Source organism: Typopeltis vanoorti, chromosome 19, assembly GCF_054136105.1.
Source record: "Typopeltis vanoorti isolate ZY-2024b chromosome 19, IOZ_Tvanoo_1.0, whole genome shotgun sequence".
NCBI lineage: Eukaryota > Metazoa > Arthropoda > Arachnida > Uropygi > Thelyphonidae > Typopeltis > Typopeltis vanoorti.
This window is the reverse complement of record NC_143567.1, coordinates 37,057,544-37,078,351: the sequence shown is the minus strand read 5'-3', so window position 1 is coordinate 37,078,351 and position 20,808 is coordinate 37,057,544. Positions and strand designations below refer to the sequence as shown.

At 34.0% G+C, this 20,808-nt stretch overlaps 1 protein-coding gene across 1 annotated transcript in view; it reads right to left on the bottom strand.

The window, feature by feature from the left end:
* Positions 1 to 266: 266 nt before the first annotated feature.
* Positions 267 to 20,808, bottom strand: part of Ccdc58 (Coiled-coil domain-containing 58) — an 82,019-nt gene continuing 61,477 nt past the window's right edge. The window contains exons 4-5 of the mRNA XM_090409372.1: positions 10,282 to 10,341; positions 267 to 1,294 (exon numbers count right to left, since the gene is read on the bottom strand). Coding sequence (XP_090265498.1) covers positions 1,241 to 1,294; positions 10,282 to 10,341 — 114 coding nt within the window. The 3' untranslated portion in view covers positions 267 to 1,240. The remainder of the gene's footprint in view (positions 1,295 to 10,281; positions 10,342 to 20,808) is intronic.

The window sequence follows — 20,808 nt, the reverse complement described above, 5'->3', positions numbered from 1 at the left end:
TTTTGATTTGATTTTTTGGTTCCTGCTTTTAATGTATCTGAAACAAAAATAATCAATGTCAGACCCCTTCAGTTATTGTACCTTTCACTTCTTCAATCAGCAAAATGCTTTCTCAGCATGATTGGATAATTGAAGAATTATTTTATGTCTTTCACAGAAGACAGATAGCAACCACCTGCTGTATCAAGTATAATAGCAATGTCATATATGCCAAACACAAGACTAAAATGTGTATGGAATATGGGAAAAAAAATAAAAAATAATAATAACAATGGTTCCTGCTTTTAATGCATCTGAAACAAAAATAATAAATTCAGAATTTTGAAAAAGTTGTATACATTAAAAACATTTTTCAGTAGTCATTCTGATGAAAGTTTGCTATTGATATACATAAAATTAGTGTTTTAAGGCTAAAGATCACAAAACAGTAAAAAATTCGGTAGATAACCTATAACAAATTTATGAACCGCACGCAAATTAGCTACCTAAGGAATGGCGATACAGTCAACTCTCACTATATATATATAGCAAATACAGGGACTTCATTCACTATAAGTAGCTATGGAAAATCACACCTTAAAAAAACAATATTAATGATAAAGAAAATATGCTCTAACAAACTTAATTCTTTGGTCCCTAAAAGTCTGTTATAGTGAACGTCAATTATATACACCACACTCTTTACTAATTATTATTATCATCATTATTATTATCAGAGATAATAAAACATTAATTTTCACATACTTCTTTTATGAGCAAATAATTTTAAGTTACATATGGCATGCTGTCGAAAATTTTCCCAGATGACAGCTTACAAAAAAATTTAAAAATAAAATAAAATAAAGTGAATTCTTTTAGAAGTTAACTATAATGATTATGATAGCAGGGAATATCAAAAATTCTTCCAGGGTAATTAATACAAACAAATTTTCTTATGATTAGATGAACAGTTATTCATTAGAGAGTATTTTAAAATTAATAAAAGAACAACTATTTATTAGAACCTTGATTTTTTATTGGTATTAGTGTTTCTACCCAAAATATAAAAACTGACTATGATGAGTATATATGAACTTATGCAGTATTTAATTCTTGATCATTTCCTCTATATTCATTCATACATAAAAAAGGTGCCAACTGATTTAAATTACATTCAGCAAATACCTAAATGAATTTCAGCTGGTAAAGAACATGATGAGAATTATATTCTAATGTAAAAAAATAGTAACTAAGGTCCTTGTCAAACTTTTAAATCTTGGGGCTTGTAAAAAAACCTACACCTTTCATAAAACACCTGAAAGAAAGAAAACACAATAATTAAAAGTTATAGAGAATTTTTAATAAATGACAAAGTACTTTATTGTATGTAAGCTATAAACCAGGAGTTTACCATTTCGATAAAACGTCCTCAACTGCTTATAAATGCCTCTGGCAACACATTCAACATATTCACAAACAACAATATCTATAATTCTAAATTAAACTTGCTAAAAAAATTATATTTTTGTTTAATCCTTCATCCAAGTGTAAGTAAATAAAGTTTGTGCATGAAATGGTTTCAGAACTAGGCTACTTGTATACAGAGGCTAATGACTTCACATTGATTGCCTTAGCAAACCCACACTGCAAAGCGCATATATAATGTGTATAATGCTATGCATTACGAGAAGGGTCACTACCTAAACCAGTTTGACTTTTACTGAGGTTCAATCAGTGGGAGCTAGACCCAGAAGAGATATCAAGGTTTAATTATAACTGTACAGGCATGATGAATTGATTGCACCTATGGTTCATTATTGTGCAGAAAATGTTAGATTAAGGATAATTATTCAGCACTTGGCTCACCTATTGTGGGCTAATGGTATAAGTTTTTTTTTTTTTTAACTACCTATTCAGTGTGGTTTTATGGATGTTTGTTATTAGACATTACTGAGCATTTGGCTCACACATATTGGCCATCTGACATATGAAAGATGAACTGATGCAGAAGTCCTTGTTTCCCATATACAAGTAGTAAAAAAGTCTATCACCTTTATTATTAAAATTCTCTGGATTAGAGATAGATGTAAAAAGTTTTTTCACTTGGTTACAAATTAAATGAAACTTGCCAAGAAATTATATTCTTGTTTAATCCTTTACTTAAGTGAAAACAAAAAAAAAAAATTACACATGAAGTATCTTCACAACTAGGCTACTCATATATATAAAGGCTGATGAATTCCCATCAATTGCCTAGGTATCCCATAATGCACAGAATTATACATATCCAAAAGGATATGTGATTAGCATTATGGGGGTACTAAGGCAATGATGTAAAGTTATCAGCCTCTATATACAAGTAGCTTAGTTGTGAAACTACTTCATGTGCAAACTTTTTATTTATTTATTTATGTATTTATTTTTATGTGGTTCTCATCCATGAAAGGTTATAAAACTTATGAACATTTGTACCATGGGTAGGCTAAAGACCTTCTCCCCACCCATACATAAATATGGGTGGGGAGAAGGTCTTTGTAATTTAAAAAAACTAAGAATGTAATTTAAAAGCATTAAGCATCAATCTCAAGAAAACCAGATGTTGCAAAAGAATATAAAAGGAAAAGAGCAACAGTGAAAATAGAGAAGTAAACTTCGCACAAAAAAAAGTTAAGATAATTTATCAGTCAGCATCAATGTTCTGGTGTATGCCCTCAAGAAGTGTATAGGCTACTATGATAGCACTACATGATTAACTTTACATTCTTATTAATCTCCTATCAACAATTTTCCTCCAAATTAGTCTATTGCACATATGTACTCAAATACTGTCTAATAATTTTGGCCTCTAATGCTCTTTTGACTGAATCAATCTACCTAGACCTTGGTCTTCCTCTGGGTCTTTTCTCTGCTCATTTTGGAATCAAAAACCTGTTTGCTAAGCTAACCTTTCCATGCGATTAGCTAACACATTCTTGAATGCTAACAATGTCAAGTTCTTTCCTAACATCCTTGTTTTTAATATGATATTGCCATCTGTTCACACCTCTAATCTTTCTCAGGACTCTCATATCTGTGGTCTCTAGTCTTCGGTCAAGTGTTTTATTTCTAACCCAGCTCTCAAATCCATAAGTTAAAATTGGCTTGAACACTGTCTTGTATACAGCTAATTTAGTGTTTTGGCTAATTTCTTTCTTATTCCATATAAATTTATTTATTCAGTAGACTCCCTACCACACCAGCTTTGTTGATTCTGTTGTTTATTTCCATATTTAATCCACCATTTGCATTAAAATTATGCCTAAGTAGCTGAAATGTTTTACTTATACTATAGGTTTTCCATTCATGATGCAGTTGATACTTTTAAATAAATACAGTACATCTGAAATTTTCAATTTCAATATACGATTTATTTAAAAGCATAACATCATCTGCATAAAGTAAAGAGCTGAGATTAGCATCTCCAATTTTATCAGGTTCAATACCACTTTCCTTTATAATATGATCCATATATATAACGAATAACAGAGGGGATTAATGTACATCCTTGTCTGACATCAGATTTAATATCAAACCATCATCCTGTACTAACTTCAATTCTAACTGCTGACTTACAACTCAAATAAAAACTAAGTATTACTTCCATATAATTCCGCCATCGATACCATATAACTGTAGCGTTTTGAATAGCATTTCTCTTGACACTTTGTCATATGTTTTTGTAGGTCTACAAAACTTAAATATAGATCTTTGTTATATTCCCACAATTTTGCAACTATTTGCTATAAAGTGAAAATTCTGACAACCTCTATTTCACTTGAATCCAGCTTGTTCTTCACTAAGCTTCCTTTCCACAATCCTTCTCAACAGTTTCTGAAGTATACTTGCATAAATCTTATCAGGAATACTCAGTAGGGAAATACCTCTGCAATTCTCATATTCAGTTTTTTTTTTCCTCTTTTTGTGTATGGCTACTATGAGAGCTCTACTCCAATTATGTGGAATTTATCCCTCTGTCCAGGCCTTCTGAACTATGCAGTGCAGGCAATGTAAGAATTTTATACTTCCATACTTGAGCATTTCTGGTCGAACATCATCTACTCTGGCTGCCTTTCCACATCTTAGGTTTTTGATGGCTTTTTCTACTTCAAGTATGGATATGTATTCCTGATTGCATTCTTGGCGAGTGTTTTTTAGCACTGTGCTTTCACTGCTTGTTTCATTTAACAATTTTTCGAATTAATTACTCCATACATCAAGGATATCTTTTTCTCCAGTTTTCATGTCACCTTTATCATCTCTAATTCCTTTTATAGTGCTCTTTCCTCCATTTCTTAGCTTTTTCAACAGCCTCCAGAATATTTTGCCACATTCTTCATATTTATTTTCTATGTTCTTAATAGTCTTCCTGTGACTTTTGTTTAGCTTTCTTACATTTGTCTCTGTAATTCTCTAAGAGCACTAGCTGACTAATTCACCAGACAATTTCGATAAGCTTTCTTCTTTTCCTTCAATGTCTCTTTAACTTCCTATATCCACCATGGAGTTCAGACTTTTCTATCTTTGCAGACAACCTTACCATGTAACTCTCAGGCTGAATCAACGTTTTCTTCGGGCTTTGCCACTGAATGAATCTCCAAGGTTTGGTTCCTGTTCTCAAACTCTTTAATTTTTTCTAGAACAATGTTTGTGTATTTTAGTCTGCAGTTCACATCTGACAGCTGCTCCACTTTTATTCAGTTTAAAACTTTCTTACATGCTCTTCTTTTCAATATAAAATTCAATTTTATCCTGCTAAAGCCTCAAAAAATTCCTCCATTTCTACCTTGGAAGAACCTTCTGTGGGACCATAGGCACAAATAAGTCTCATTGTCCAGTTCCCTATTCTTATATTTGCCCACATTACTCTACTTGAGACTGACTGCCATTCAAGAAGATTAGCCTAGTATTTAGTGTTGAATACCATGGCTATGGGGTGCTTAAGGGTCAAAGTTGTATAACTGAGAGGAGACCTCCACACAGCCTTTAAAGGAATGCAGAGAACCGACCAGGGCTTCTGAACTAATGTCCAATCCTCACCTTCTCGTGGTGCACACTGTTGGGTAACTACCTGAATATTGAACGAACAAGGATGGGCTGGCAATTTGGGATTTAGCCGACCAAATTGTATTCTTATTGGCTTAAACCAATATACAATCGCCCGGTTAAACAAGCATTGGTTGTTTTCGCCAGGGAACCACCGCGAACAGCAAAAAGTCAGCTACTGGAACAAATCTGAAAAAACATCCCAACTCAACATCACCAGAGTTAAAGATCGGTACTATCAACATAAGAAGCCTGAATGGCAAAGAAATGGAACTAGCTGAGGAATTAGATAAGTACCAAATCGAAATAATAGAGGTGACTGAAACAAAAAAAGACAAAAACTGGTGAGATCTTTCTGAGCAATAAATACAAAATGTTATATTCAGGAAATTACAATCAAGGAAAAGAAGAGATAGCCATAGTATTAAACACAAAATACAAGGCTAATCTTCTTGAATGGCAGGCAGTCTCAAGTAGAGTGATGTGGGCAAATATCAGAATGGGAATTGGACAATGTGACTTATTTGTGCCTATGGTTCCACAGAAGGTTCTACTAAGGTAGAAGTGGGGGAATTTTTTGATGCTTTAGAAAAAGTAACTGACACAATGAAAAAGAAAAAGTTGGTCCTTGTTGGGGATCTAAATAGCAGAGTAGGAAATGATTGTCAGACATACAAAGATATTTTGGGAAAATTTGGAGAAAAGAGCAAAGCTAATAATAATGGCAAATACCTGTTGGATTTCTGCTCAGGACATGGACTGGTTATTACTAACACCATGTTCCAACATAAAAATGCGCAGAAATTCAGATGGAGAGAAGAGGCAAGGAATAAGAAAAGTCTCATTGACTATGTTATTGCTGACAGTGATGTTTTCTCCCTGGTGCGGGACACCAAAGTGTACAGAGGATTTGAAATTGGAAGCAATCACAATTTAGTCTTGAGCAGGATAAAACTGAATTTCATATTGAAAAGAAGAACATGTAAGAAAGTTTTAAAGAGAATAAAAGTTGAGCAGCTCACAGATGTGAACTGTAGACTAAAATACACAAAGATTATTGAAGAAAAAATGAAAGAGTTTGAGAATAGGAACCAAACCTTGGAGATTTAGCGGCAAGCCTTGAAGAAAACCTTGATTGATTCAGCTAGAGAGGCATGTGGTGAGGTCGTCTGCAAGGATGGAAAAATGAGAACTCCATGGTGGACACAGGAAGTTAAAGATGCAGTGAAGGAAAAGAAGAAAGCATATCAAAAGTTCCTGGCAAATAAGTCAGTTTTTGCTCTTAGAGAATACAGAAACAAATGTAAGAAAGCAAAACACTTTGCAAAACTAGCTAAACAAAAGTCATGGGAGGACTTTGGCAAGAACATAGAAAATAAATATCAAGAAGGTGGTAAGATATTCTGGAGGTTGTTGAAGAAGCTTAGAAATGGAGGAAAGAGTGCTGTAAAAGGAGTTAGAGATGATAAAGGCGACATGAAAACAGGAGAAAAAGACATCCTTGAAGTATGGAGTAATTACTTCGAAAAATTGCTAAATGAAACAAGTAGTGATTGGTAAAAAAACACTCAACAGACACACAGTCAGGAATACATATCCATACACTTGAAGTAGAGAAAGCCATCAAAGGCTTGAAATGTGGAAAGGCAGCAGGAGTAGATGATATTCGACCAGAAGTGGTGAAGTATGGTGGTATAAAAGTCTTACAGTGGCTGCAGTGCATAGTTCAGAAGGCCTGGACAGAGGGACGAATTCCAGATGATAAGAATAGAGCTCTAACAGTACCCATATATAAAAAGGGAAATAAAACTGAATGTGAGAATTTCAGAGGTATTTCCTTACTGAGTGTTCCTGGCAAGAATCTATGCACGTATACTTGAAAAACGGTTGAGAAGAATTGTGGAAGAAAAGCTTGGTGAAGAACAAGCTGGATTCAGGTCAAATAGAGGCTGTCAGGATCAGATCTTCACTTTACAACAAATAGTTGAGAAAACATGGGAATGTAACAAAGATCTGTATGTTTTGTGGATCTGGAAAAGATCGACAAAATGCTTCTCTCTTGGCACCTATGAAAACGTGCCAAGAGAGAGAAGCTATTCAATATGCTACAGTTATATGGTGTCAATAGGGCATTATATCAAGCGAGACTTAGTCTTTATTTGAGTTGCAAGTCAGCAGTTAGAATTGAAGGAAGTACAGGAAGATGGTTTAATGTTAAATCTGGTGTGAGACAAGGATGTACATTATCCCCTGTGTTATTCATTATCTACATGGATCACATAATGAAGGAAAGTGGTATTAAATAATGAAGGAAAGTGGTATGATATCAGAATTGGAGATGTAAATGTCAGCTTTTGCTTTATGCGGATGATGTTATACTTCTAAATAAATCCGCTAGAAGTTTGCAAGATTCATTGACTAAATTGAATAACTGTTGTAATAGATATGGTATGAAGGTCAGCAATAAAAAGACAAAGGCAACGAAAATAGGTAGACTCGTTGAAAATGAAATGTCAATTGTGTTGTGAATGGAGAACCTGTGGAACAAGTAAAACATTTCAGCTACTTAGGCACGATTTTTACTGAAAATGGTAAATTAAATATAGAAATAGACAACAGAATCAGCAAAGCTGGTATGGTGGGAAGTCAATTGAATAAATTCATATGGAATAAGATTGAAATTAGTCCGAACACTAAATTAGATCTATAGAAGACAGTGTTCAAACCAGTTTTAACTTACGGATAGGAGAGGTGGGTCAGAAGTAAAACATTTGACCAAAGATTAAAGACAACAGATAGTCTTGCAGTGCAGCCACTGTAAGACTTTTATACCACCATACTTCAGCATTTCTGGTCGAATATCATCTACTCCTGCTGCCTTTCCACATTTTAAGCCTTTGATGGCTTTTTCTACTTCAAGTATGGATATGTATTCCTGACAGTTTGCCTGTTGAGTGTTTTTTACCGCTGTGCTATTACTGCTTGTTTCATTTAGCAATTTTTTGAAGTAATTACTCCATACTTCAAGGATATCTTTTTCTCCCATTTTCATGTCACCTTTATCATCTCTAACTCCTTATACAGCATTCTTTTCTCCATTCCTAAGCTTCTTCAACAACCTCCAGAACATTTTGCCACCTTCTTGATATTTATTTTCTATATTCTTGCAAAAGTCTTCCCATGACTTTTGTTTAGCTAGTTTTACAAAATGTTTCGCTTTCTTACATTTGTGTCTGTATTCTCTACAAGCAAAAGCTGACTTATTGCCAGGAACCTTTGATATACTTTCTTTTTTTCCTTCACTGCCTCTTTAAATTCCTGTGTCCACCAGGGAGTTCTGATTTTTTTATCCTTGCAGACAACCTCACCACATGCCTCTCTGGCAGAATCAATCAATGTTTTCTTCAGAGTTTGCCACTGAATCTCCAAGGTTTGATTCCTGTTCTCAAACTCTTTCATTTTCTTTTCAATAATATTTCTGTATTTTAGTCTACAGTTCACATCTGAGAGCTGCTCAACTTTTATTCGCTTTAAAACTTTCTTACATGTTATTCTTTTCAATATGAAATTCAATTTTATCCTGCTCAAGACTAAATAGTGATCACTTCCAATTTCAAATCCTCTGTACACTCTGGTGTCCTGCACAAGGGAGAAAATATCACTATCAACAATAACACAATCAATGAGACTTTTCTTATTCCTAGCCTCTTCTCTCCATGTAAATTTGTGCACATTTTTATGTTGGAACATGGTGTTAGTAATAACCAGTCCATGTCCTGAGCAGAAATCCAACAGATATATGCCATTATTATTAGCTTTGCTCTTTTCTCCAAATTTTCCCAAAATATTTTTGTATGTCTCACAATCATTTCCTACTCTGCTATTTAGATACCCAACAAGGACCAACTTTTCCTTTTTCATTGTGTCAGTTGCTTTTTCTAAAGCCTCAAAAAATTCCTCCACTTCTACCTTAGTAGAACCTTCTGTGGGATCATAGGCACAAATAAGTCTCATTGTCCAGTTCTCCATTCTCACATTTGCCCACATTACTCTACTTGAGACTGACTGCCATTCAAGAAGATTGGCCTCGTATTTTGTGTTGAATACTATGGCTACTCCTTTTCCTTGATTGTCTTTGCCTGAATATAACATTTTGTATTTATTGCTCAGAAAGATTTCACCAGTTTTGTTTTTTTTTGTTTCAGTCACCCCTATTATGTCGATCTGGTACTTATCTAATTCCTCAGCTAGCTTCATCTTTGCCATTCAGGCTTCTTACGTTGATAGTACCGATCTTTAACTCTGGTGATGTTGAGTTGGGGTTTGTTTTCAGATTTGTTCCAGTAGCTGACTTTTCGCTGTTCGCCCTGGTTCCCTGGCGAAAACAACGGGGGCATTGTATAACCGGGTGATGCCCCAGCCGGCATAAAATTTTGTCATGTTGCACCATCATTTTCTATGTTGGTTTAACCAATAAGAATACAATTTGGATGGCTAAATTCCAAATTGCCAGCCCATCCTCGTTCGTTCAGTATCCAAGTAGATACCCAGCAGGGTGCACCACGAGAAGGTGAGGATTGGACATTAGGTCAGAAGCCCTGGTCGGTTCTCCGCATTCCTTTAAAGGCTATGTGGAGGCCTCTCAGTTATACAGCTTTGATCCTTAAGCACCCCGCTCTTCAAACTTTGACAGCAGAATATGAGCCTTGTGATATTGGGACATTGTCATCATATATAGCAATACCTGGTCTGAAACAATCCCCAGGTAAGAATCAGCACTCAAGTCGAGTTCAATAGGGAAGAGAGAACCCACAGACACCCAGTTGAATAATTGCCATACCAGGATACTGCCCCCATTAGCCAGTTTCCAGCCAAGTGTGCAGGAAACAGGCTGGATGGTCACTTAGTAGCTGAACTAAGGAAAAGGCATTCGAAGAACAGGATCAAACATTTGATGAGAAACTCTAATTAGTTCTTCATATTCATTATAGAACGTATAAAAGTTTCCTAATATTTCTTTAGCTTCAATGTTATCAAATTCCACAATTTGACATTATACAACAGCAGTTTTAATCTAGTGATTATTCATTCTGTTGTAACATATTACTAGAAAGTTACTGAACTGAACATTTGAAAAAACTAGCCAAGCATTGAGCAACAGAAATAATAAAACCAAAAAAAAGATTAGAAACATAAGTTATGAACTGATTTTATACTCACTTTTAAACTTCGATCTTTAACAACTTCTTCTACATTAAGTTCATTTTGCAATAAGCGTAACTATAAATAAGAAATAAATAACAAATATATAATAATTATATGCAAAAAGAGTAGATTAGTTTTAATAGCTAAGTTATATTGCACATGATTCTGAATATTACCATCAGATTTCATCATCAAATTCCTGATAACTACCCCTCAAATAGTGTACAGTATATAATTATAATACTACATAAAAAGTTTACATTATTACTAACTTCCTATCAACAATTTTCATCCAAATTAGTCCATTATCTGTCAAGAGACTCCAAAACTGTCAGAGATCTTATATTTCAGGTTTTCTAAGGCACTTGAAGTGCATCAATTCACTTAGATCTTGATAATCTGCTAGATTTTTTCTGTAATATTTTGGCATCAATTACCAGTTCTATTAACCTCTCCTCTCTCATCTGTTTAAATGACCACGTCATTTAAACAGATGGGAGAGGAGAGGTTAACAGAATAAGCAATCTGACATTCCCATGTTAGATTGCTTATTCTGTTGTCTATTTTTATATTTAATTTGTCTTTGCACTAAAAACTATGCTTAAATAACTGAAATATTTTACTTGTTCTAGAGGTTCTCCATTCAGTATGCACCCAATGTTTTCCTGCCTATTTTCATAGTCTTTTCTTTTTCTTGCTGATATCATGCCAAGTCTGTCACAGCAGTTATTCATGTTTAATTAACAAATCTTGCACACAATCTCAGCTGTTTAATTAACAAATCTTGCACACAATCTCAGCTGTTTAATTAACAAATCGTGTAATGAATTTATTTAAGATTAAAATAAATCATCTGCATAAAGTAAACAGCTGAGATTAACACCTCCAATTCTGATATCAGTTTTTATGTCATTTTCATTCATACTATGATCCATAGAGATGATGATGATGAATAAGAGTGAAGATAGTTTGTGCCCCTGTCTTATACCTGATTTTGCACCTAACCATCTTCTTATATGTCCTTTAATTATAACTGCTGCTTTACAATTTAAATATAAAGGAAATTCACTGTTCTGATAATTGAAGGGATAGATATTGAAGTACAATCACATGGGTGACCATGCCCCCTGAGATTAGCTGTGATAATATATTCCTCAATGCTAACAATATCAAGTTCTTTCCTAATACCCTCGTTTTTAATATGATACTGCCATTGGTGTCATCTGTTCACTCTCCTAATCTTTGTAAAAACTCTCATATCTGTGGTTTCCGGTCTTTCATCAAGTGTTTTATTTCTACCCCAGTTTTCAGATCCATAAGTTAAAACTGGTTTGCACACTGCCTTGTATACTGTTGGTTTGGTGATTCGGCTAATTTCTTTCTTATTCCATATAAATTAATTCAGCTGGCTACTCACCATACCAGCTTTTCCTATTCTGTTGTCTATTCCCAGATTTAACTTGCCATCTTTGCTAAAAATTATGCCTAAATAGCTGAAATGTTTTACTTGTTCTATAGGTTCTTCATTCAGAATGCAGTTGACGTTTTTAATGTTTCTGTGTCTTTGTATTTTTACTGCTGATTTTCATACCACATTTATCACAGCAGTTATTCAGTTTAGTCAGGGGAATCCTGCAGATTTGTAATGAATTTATTTAGAAATATAACCATCTGTATAAAGTAAAGAACTGAGATTAGCATTTCCAATTTTGATATCAGGTTTCATACCACTTTCCTCTATAATGTGATCCACATAGATGATGAATAAAAGTGGAGATAATGTGCATTACACCTGATTTTACATCAAACCATCTTCATGTATTTCCTTCAATTCTAACTGCTTACTAACAACTTAAATATAGACTATGTATTGCTCTGTCTTAAACTATTTGTCTTAAAGTGAAAACCTGATCCCGACAAACATATCTGGTCTAGACCCAATTTGTTCTTCTCCAAATTTTCTCTTTCACAATTTTTTTTTGCCCTCTTCTGATGTGTGTCTGCATAAATCTTATCTTTGACTCTGTAAAGAAATTCCTTTGTAATTCTTACGCTCAGTTTTATTTTCTAAAGTATATGAGTTAATGAGAGTTCTACTCCAACCATCTGGAATTCGACCTTCTGAATCATACATTGCAGGCACTGTAAAATTTTACACTGCCATAATTCCGCATTTCTGGTTGAATATCATCTACTCAGCTGTCTTTCTGCAGATTTTTGGTAGCCTTTTCTCTCTCAAGTATGGATAAGTACTCCTAACTGCATTCTTGAATATTTTTCTATCACAATTCTGAAGCTTCGTGTATCATTTAACAATCTTTCCAAGTAACGTTTTCAAAGAATTTTCGCACTTCTATTTATGTTGGAACATTGTATTAATGATTATTTATCTCCTAACTTCCAGCATCCAGAACATCTCAATCCCAGTACAATAAAGACAGATCTCAATCTGTCTTTATTGTACTTTGATGTTTCTTCTTTTTAAACAGTCCCTAGTTTTTGTCACATTTATCACTTGATTCCTTTTACATTATTCTTTGTGCCCAAGTTTCTTTTAATATTATCCAAAAGAATTTGGGAGATTTTGCTATATAAAATAATGGCCACCTCACTCCATTATGTGGTTCAGAAATAGGGACTGTTTAAAAAGAAGAACCATCAAAGTACAATAAAGACAGCAGATACTGTTCTTAAAAATTAAGAGTTTTAAGAACATTAATGGATGTACAATAATCAATGATACAAGAAATCAAGACATAGTATTATGTTGAAATTCTAAGGGTTACAAAGACTCATCAAAAGGAAGGTATTCTACTCGACTGCATGCAACTCGCCCTCTCCACTACTTACTTAATCCACCCGAGAACACAATACAGTCCACCACCAATAGTACTTTTTTGCCTGTAAATTGTATGTATTCTCCTAGCTGATTTGCCCGTGTTTGAACAAAAAGCCAAAGATTGCTATCTTCTTATGAGATCAACTAACTCACCTTAAACTGAAAAATCCTACATTGGATGAGGTTAGATGCTATAAATATCTAACCCTTCATGGCTTCATTTTTTATATAGCACAAGTAAAAATATACTGAAAGAAATGGAAAAAGCAATTATATAAGATAGAGAAATCTTGAATGACAAAAGAAGTAAATATAGACCGAAGGGGAAATAAAAGGGAGTGGGAAAAGAAAAAGAGGAGGGAGAAAGACATGATGATGGAACAGGCAAATGCTTATTCCTGATGAGAAGAAGAATTTAATGCTGGAAAAACAAGTAAATAACTGGAGTTTCTAAATGAAAATTCTTCTGAAGTTAAATTGCCAGTAAAATCTTTCACATGACTTGTTGTAGAATGCATAAGCAAATATAATATTTGTTTTGTCTATATGAAAGGGGGCTAATTTCATATGGATAGATTCATTCTGTCTGTGTGAAACTGAGTAAGAGAGTTCTATCCAATTTTTATATACAATGGTATCTCGCAAATCTCAACCTCTTTAGTCCGAACCCTCCAGTAATCTGAACTGCAGTTTGAAAGAAAAAAAGTTTTGACATTTATTGTTTTGTGTTTGATTATTGATTATTTTAGTAAGTGTGATTTTATTTTTCAGATAAATTTTAAAAGTGAGGTTTTATTGTTTATTAACTTCATTTTTTATTTTACTGTTTTTAAAACTAAAATTTATTTTGTTAAAATGGCTACTGGGTCAAAGCCTACCAAAAGAAAACACGTGACATTATCATTGTTGGATAAGCGTAACATAATTCAGCATCTAGAAAAGGGTGAAGCAGCTGTACAACTTGCTACTGAATACAATGTCGGCAAATCTACAATCAGTGACATAAAAAAAAAATTTTATTAAAAAAAAAACAGGATTTTAACTTATGTTTCAACCACAGAACAAGCAAGAGACAAACTTTGAAAACAAGTAATTTTTCTTTAGTTGATTCTGCTGTTTACACGTGGTTTCTTCAAGAAAGAAGTCGTCATACTCCCATCTACAGAGACATTTTAAAACAGAAAGCAAAGCATTTCCATTCACAAATTTACCCAGATCAGAAATTCAAAGCAAGTGATGGTTGGCTAGAAAAACTTAAGAAACGCCACAGTATTCGGTATCTATCAATATCAGGGGAAAAACTGTCTAGTGATGTTTCTGTGATAGAATCATTCCAAAAAGCTTTTTTTAGAAAAAATTCTTGAATTAAATTTAACCAATGATCAAATTTATAATGCGGACAAAAGTGGTCTTTGTTCAGGATAGTTACCAGAGAAAACTCTAATTCACAGAAATGAAGCCTCAGCGCCCAGTTGAAAAATGTCCCAAGAGCGTGTCACGATAATGCCTGGTGCAAATGCCTCAGGAAAACATAAAGTTACTTATGATTGGAAAATCAAAAAACCCAGACCATTTAAGAATTGCTGCCTTCCGGTTTTATACCAAAGTCAATGTAAAGGATGGATGAATGTCAAACTTTTTTTAAACTGGTTTCGCAACGATTTCGTACTGTCTGTTAAAACTTATTTAAAATCCCAGAATTTAGAACAGAAAGCACTTTTATTATTGGATAACTGTCCTGGACATCCTCCAGTAATTGAATTGAGTAGTGAGGACGGAAATTTTATGGCTATGTTTTTGCCTCCTAATTGTATTCCATTGTTGCAACCAATGGATCAGATCATAATACAATCCATTAAATTAAAATTATTGTAAAGACCTGCTTTTAAATGTAATTTCCCAAAATTATGGCGTTACCACATCAATAAAAAATATAAATTTGAAGGATAAAGCATTCTCAGTTGCTGCTGCTTGGGAAGCCGTTAAACCTGAAACAATTCAAGCATCATGGAAAAAAACTGTGGCCTTCTAAAATTTACCAAGATAACTACGGTGATACACAAAAAAGAGGAAATTCAAAATGTGCATAATTTGGTTAAAAATATAAATCCAGATGTTACAGAATGGATTACAGGTAGAACCGAAAGTGAATTCGAAATAAAATCAGATGCTGAAATTATACATACATAGCTCACGGCAAAAACATGATGTTAAAAAAGAGAATCATGATGTCATATATTAATAGAATTGAAGAATTTAATATTTTAAGTTAAAACTTTGAAGGAAAACACAGATCTAATCCAAGAAGTTGGAAAATTAAAATAAGAGTTAAAAGTAAAAGTCTTAATATGTTATAATAAGGAAAAGAAACATATATCATTATAAATTCAGATCTAAGTTCGTAATCCAGGTCACAGCTTCAGGAGCTGCTTGTAAAAAGTCATTCCAGTCATTCTGATAAGCACGGAAGATGCATTCTGTTACAATATGTTGCATAGTCTGTCATGGAGCACCACAGTCACATTCTGGAGATGTTTGTCTGTTCCATTTATAGAGAGTATCTCCACATAGGCCATGATTTGTCCAAATTCTATTTAGTACCATCCATGTTTTGTGAGGTAGATCTGATCCTGTGATGATTTGATCACCTTTAAAGATGTCATGAAAATGTTCTTTCGTATTTTCCTTCCATGTTTTTTCCCACTTTGATAAAGAATTAAAATTATTTAGCACTAGTTCTTCTGCTGCTCGTAGTGATGGATGGCGAGATTTCAATCTATTGACGTTAACAGTTGGGAGATCCTGATGAATAGGTAGGTTCAGATTACCAGCAATTTTTTCGAATTCACGGACTAAAGAATTCAATCTACATAGTTCTGTAGGAATAATGCCTGCTAAAAGAGGTAACCAATATGTTGGGGTTGATCTAATAGAGCCTAATTAATCTTAAGGTATTGTTCAATTGAGAATTGATAATCCTTGTGTGAGGGCTATTTAGCCACACACAGGAGCACAATATTCAGCACTTGAGAATACCAAAGCAAGGGCTGTTGTCTGAAGAGTAGAGGCTCTAGAACCCCAGGTAGTGCCACAGAGTCTCTGTAGGATATTATTACATGTCCTTAGTTTATATGCCAAGTTTGAAAGATGATGCCGGAAAGTGAGAGAATGGTCAAGTGTGACTCCAAAGTATTTAGGGAATGTATTATATGGAAGTATAGTGTTGTTCAATTCAATTTTTAGTTTCACATTTGCCAAGTTATTATTTAGATGAAAACAAGATATTACCGTTTTGCACCTATTTAAACAGTTAAAATATTCATCCAGCTGAAATTATAAATATGATGTTATAGAATGAATTAAAAGGATGATGATGAAGATAAAGAACTCAAAGAAGAAAAAAGTAAAACATGAAGAGGCAGTTGACAGTTTTATGGTGTATAGAATGGAAAAAATGGTATTCAACTGTGTGAAAATTATTTCTCTGTCCATTAAGGAATTACAACCCTATACAATGAATGCTTGTTGGAAAAAAATATGGCCTGAAGCCATTCTGAAACAAAATTTCGTACCTCCAATGGATGCCAAGCTAAGTCATATGATAAATGTAGCACACATTTTTGGTGGAGAGGGCTTTTGCAATATGGTTGAAAACAAAATTAGCGAATTAATTCATGGGGAAACAAATTTAAATGAGGAACTGGTACAATTAATAGATGACATCGAACAAATGGTGAAGAACGTTCTGCCGAAGATTCTGATTGTGATGAATCCGTTAAAGAATTCAGTTTAAAGAAATTAGCAGAAGGATGGGACTTGGCAAGAAAGTTAGGCATTATTTAACAGATAATGATCCCTTAATGGAGCGCTCCAGAAATTTCACGAGACAATTGAATATTTGTTTAGATCCATATTATGAACTTAATAAAAAATTGCAGCACAGTGTTAAGCAAGGTCTTATTATTGACTTCTTGATAACTAAACCAGCCAAAGTATGCAATGAGAATTATACAAATGATGTCCAAGTGATGACAATGTCTGGCCACTTGTACATAAAGAACTTCTACGATGTTATTTTTGAAGACAGAGATGATGATTAAAATATGCACTTTGTTTTATTTTGCCTAAAACAATTTATGCATTATGTTCAATGAAGTTTACATACAATTCGTAATTTTTATAATCTTATACTATGTATTTGTTTCATAGTTTATATATTTTCTTAATTTACATGAATTACCTGGATTAAATAAAAATATATTTTTATTGGATATGCCATTGTTGTTTATATATATTAAAAAAAAAAAAAAAAAACGATTTCGGAACATAACCCTACTTTTTCTTGTGATCTGAGTCTTGCACAATGCGATTTATATACCGCAGCATTTCTAAGGAACCCACATCTGCATTATACAAGGGTTATCTGTACATGTTGTTTTCATGAGAACAACATGAGATGTTTTTCAAAGATGAAGTTTCAAGAACAGCAAATTTAACTCTGAAAATTTTCAATTTGTATTATAAACAATTATAAGAGCTTACTTTTGCAATCTATTGCTTTCACTACTACTGACATAAGCACTGTCAGGTGAGCATGCTTCAAAAGTAATTTCCATTATTAAAGCAGCTATTAGCAAAATAATTCAAAACAGTATTTTTTCTTTTTCATCATTATAACCAGACCACTTTTATTGGACCACTATTATAGTAAGTTTTTGGCATAAGTCTATAGGTACATATGCCAAAAAATGACTCTAAGTGCAATTGCTGTGATAATGAATGGTATCACCATGCAAATGTGATTAGCATAACTCCAATATTATCCTTACTTGCTTTTTTTTTTTTTTTTTTCATATACCAGAAACTTGTACACCAAATGACACTGAAGACTTCTAAAGCTTCAGTGTCATTTGGTACTTCTGTCTTTGTGTTTTCATATAGTGCTTGAGCATCAGTGTTACTGTACTGATTTGCTAACTGTTTAAGAAAAAAATTGATATCTGCAAATGTTCACACTTTTAAATATGTTTTTCTTTTTCGTTTGTTTGAGGAAGGCTATCCCAATAAGTTTAAAAATTCTAATTCTGTACACAAATATATGTATGTGTTGTTTTCATGTACAAAGAATGTGTGAATGGAATGTGCTGCAAGACTGGATTAGTGAATGTGTCAATAGTGAATGAATTTAAAGTGAAGTATGACATGTATAAAATGGAAAGACTTCTTGTAGTGAGTTATAGTCTCCATCAAGCTAACTCTACATAATCTGAGACTGATGGATGGAAAGATCTATACAATGCTGAGGACTGCACTTAAATGAATTTGGAGTAAGGTGTCTGTAGAGAGCTTTATTCACTGAGAGTGTAGAAGTGCAAAGTCAGGAAAACTGAAGCAATTAGGGCAGATGCAGAAGAGTGTTGGTGAAGTTACCCATGAAGCAAATCAGTATGAATGAACAAAAAAGTGTAATGTAGTCTCTCAGGCAACAATATTGAATGGGATAGTCAATTAAGGATGTAAAGATAGTTGTGAGCCTAAGGGGAAGCTAGAGTTTCTATAAACTAAGGCTAAAAGCATTGGGAATAAGAGGGAAGATTTTTGGTATTGATTAGTGCAAACTTGTCAAAAGTTATAGGCATTAGTGAGACTTAGCTAACAGAAGATGAGATAGTTACAGGAATGGAATGTGATGGATTTAGTATTTTCAGAAAAGATAGAGTAGAGAGGACAGGGAGTGGAGTGGAGTGCTGCTGATGAGAGCAGGTGAATTGAAGCCAACAAGATTAGGAGTCAGTCAGGCAGATGGCAGTTCTTTTGAGTCAATCTAGTGTAAGATTGAGGCAAATAGGGTAAAATACAAAATTGGTTGCTGCTATAGGCCAAGGATTACCAAGGATGATGGGGAAAACATGCATCAGCAGATTAGTATGAGTGCAAGTCAATTATTATGGGATACTTTACCTTCAGAGACATAGATTGGAAGGAAAAAAGATCACACAGCAAGAATGAAAGGGAATTTATGCACTTACTGAGAAATAATTACTTGAAGTAGAAGGTGAAAGAAGGGACTTGAGGTACGTGAGTGTTGGATCATGTTATAGGGTAAGGAGACCTGTCCATAACTTAAGTAGTATCATTGTCTCCAATTGGAGAAAGTGAGCATGTGGTCTTGACTTGGGAGGTAGCAAAACATGAAAATTCCAGATAAAAAAAGGGTATATGTAAAACTATAAGGCAGGTGATTATCATACACTTAAGTGACAGCTTGGTTTCAGTACCAAGACATAAATTTCTGCGAGGAAAGAATGTTCACAGTGCATGTGGGATAGTCAAGGGATATCTGCAAGAAGAATATCACACTGTATACCCAAGATCAGGAGGGTAAATCAGGTGAGAGTTAGATGAATGAGTAGTATCATTAAATATCAGCTGAAAAGAGAGAGAGAGAATGTTGTGGAGGATATATATAAAGATATATAAAATTTTGCCTTCCTGACCAGAATGGTAAGGAAGGCAAAATTAGATTATGAAAAGAAATTTGCCAAACAGTCAAAAGACAACCCCAAAGAGTTTTTTCATAATGTGGCAAGTAAGAAGGAGAATGACTATGAAAGGATAACTTTAATGAGTGCAGATGTAGAGAGGTAACAGAGACAGATGAAATTGTTGAGCTATTGAGTGATCATTTTGCAAGGGTATTAGTTTGTCTCAGGTCTAGCAAAGTCATAAAAAGATTTTACGAGAATGTCCAGGGGAAATGGCAATGCCTTAGACTAGGTAGTTTAGTTTAAGTCTCAGGATCTAGCAAAGTCATAAAAGAGTGGAAGGAGGGCAAAATAATTCCTTTGCATAAAGGAGAATCCAAGTCTGGGGTAACAAATTATAGACCAATCAGTATTTCAAGAGTGGTGGTAAAAGTTGGTCAAAATGAGAATTCATGAATGGGTGGATAAGAATATGAGACTCTATGAGGAGAAACATGGCTCAGTAAAGGTCATGCCTTGGTAATCTATTAACGTTTTATAATGGGGTGACAGCTGAGTTGGACAAAGGGAATGGCTGCATGATGATACTGCTGGATTTTGCAAAGGCATTTGACAGGATACCACATAGGCATTAGTGAGACTTGGCTAACAGAAGATGAAATAGTTACAGGGAATGTGATGGATTTAGTATTTTCAGGAAAGATAGAGTAGAGAGGACAGGGAGTAGAGTACTGCTGATGATAACAGATGAATTGCAATGAACAAGATTAGGAGTCAGTTGGGCAGATGGCAGTTCTTTTGAGTCAATCTGTCTCAAATTGTGAGTCAGATAGGATAAAATACAAAACTGGTTGCTTCTATAGGCCAGATACCAAAAAGTAGTATATGGAGGAGCAGAATAGAGAGGAAGGCAGGTGACTAATGGTGTGATGCAGAGCTCTGTGCTTGGACCACTGCTGTTAAATTTGTACATAAATGATACTGGAAATAATCTGAAAGGAGATATTCAGTTGTTGGCTGATGATACAAAGTTGGGTAAGGTAATACTTAATGAAAATGATGTAGAGAGCTTGCAAGATGATTTGAATAGGTTGACAGTGTGAACAAAACATAATGAATGTAAATTTAATTTGGAAGAGTGTAAAATATACATTTTGGGATATAAAGGTTACAATCTGTGTACCACACTGAGGGAACTGCACTCCAGGAAGTTGATGA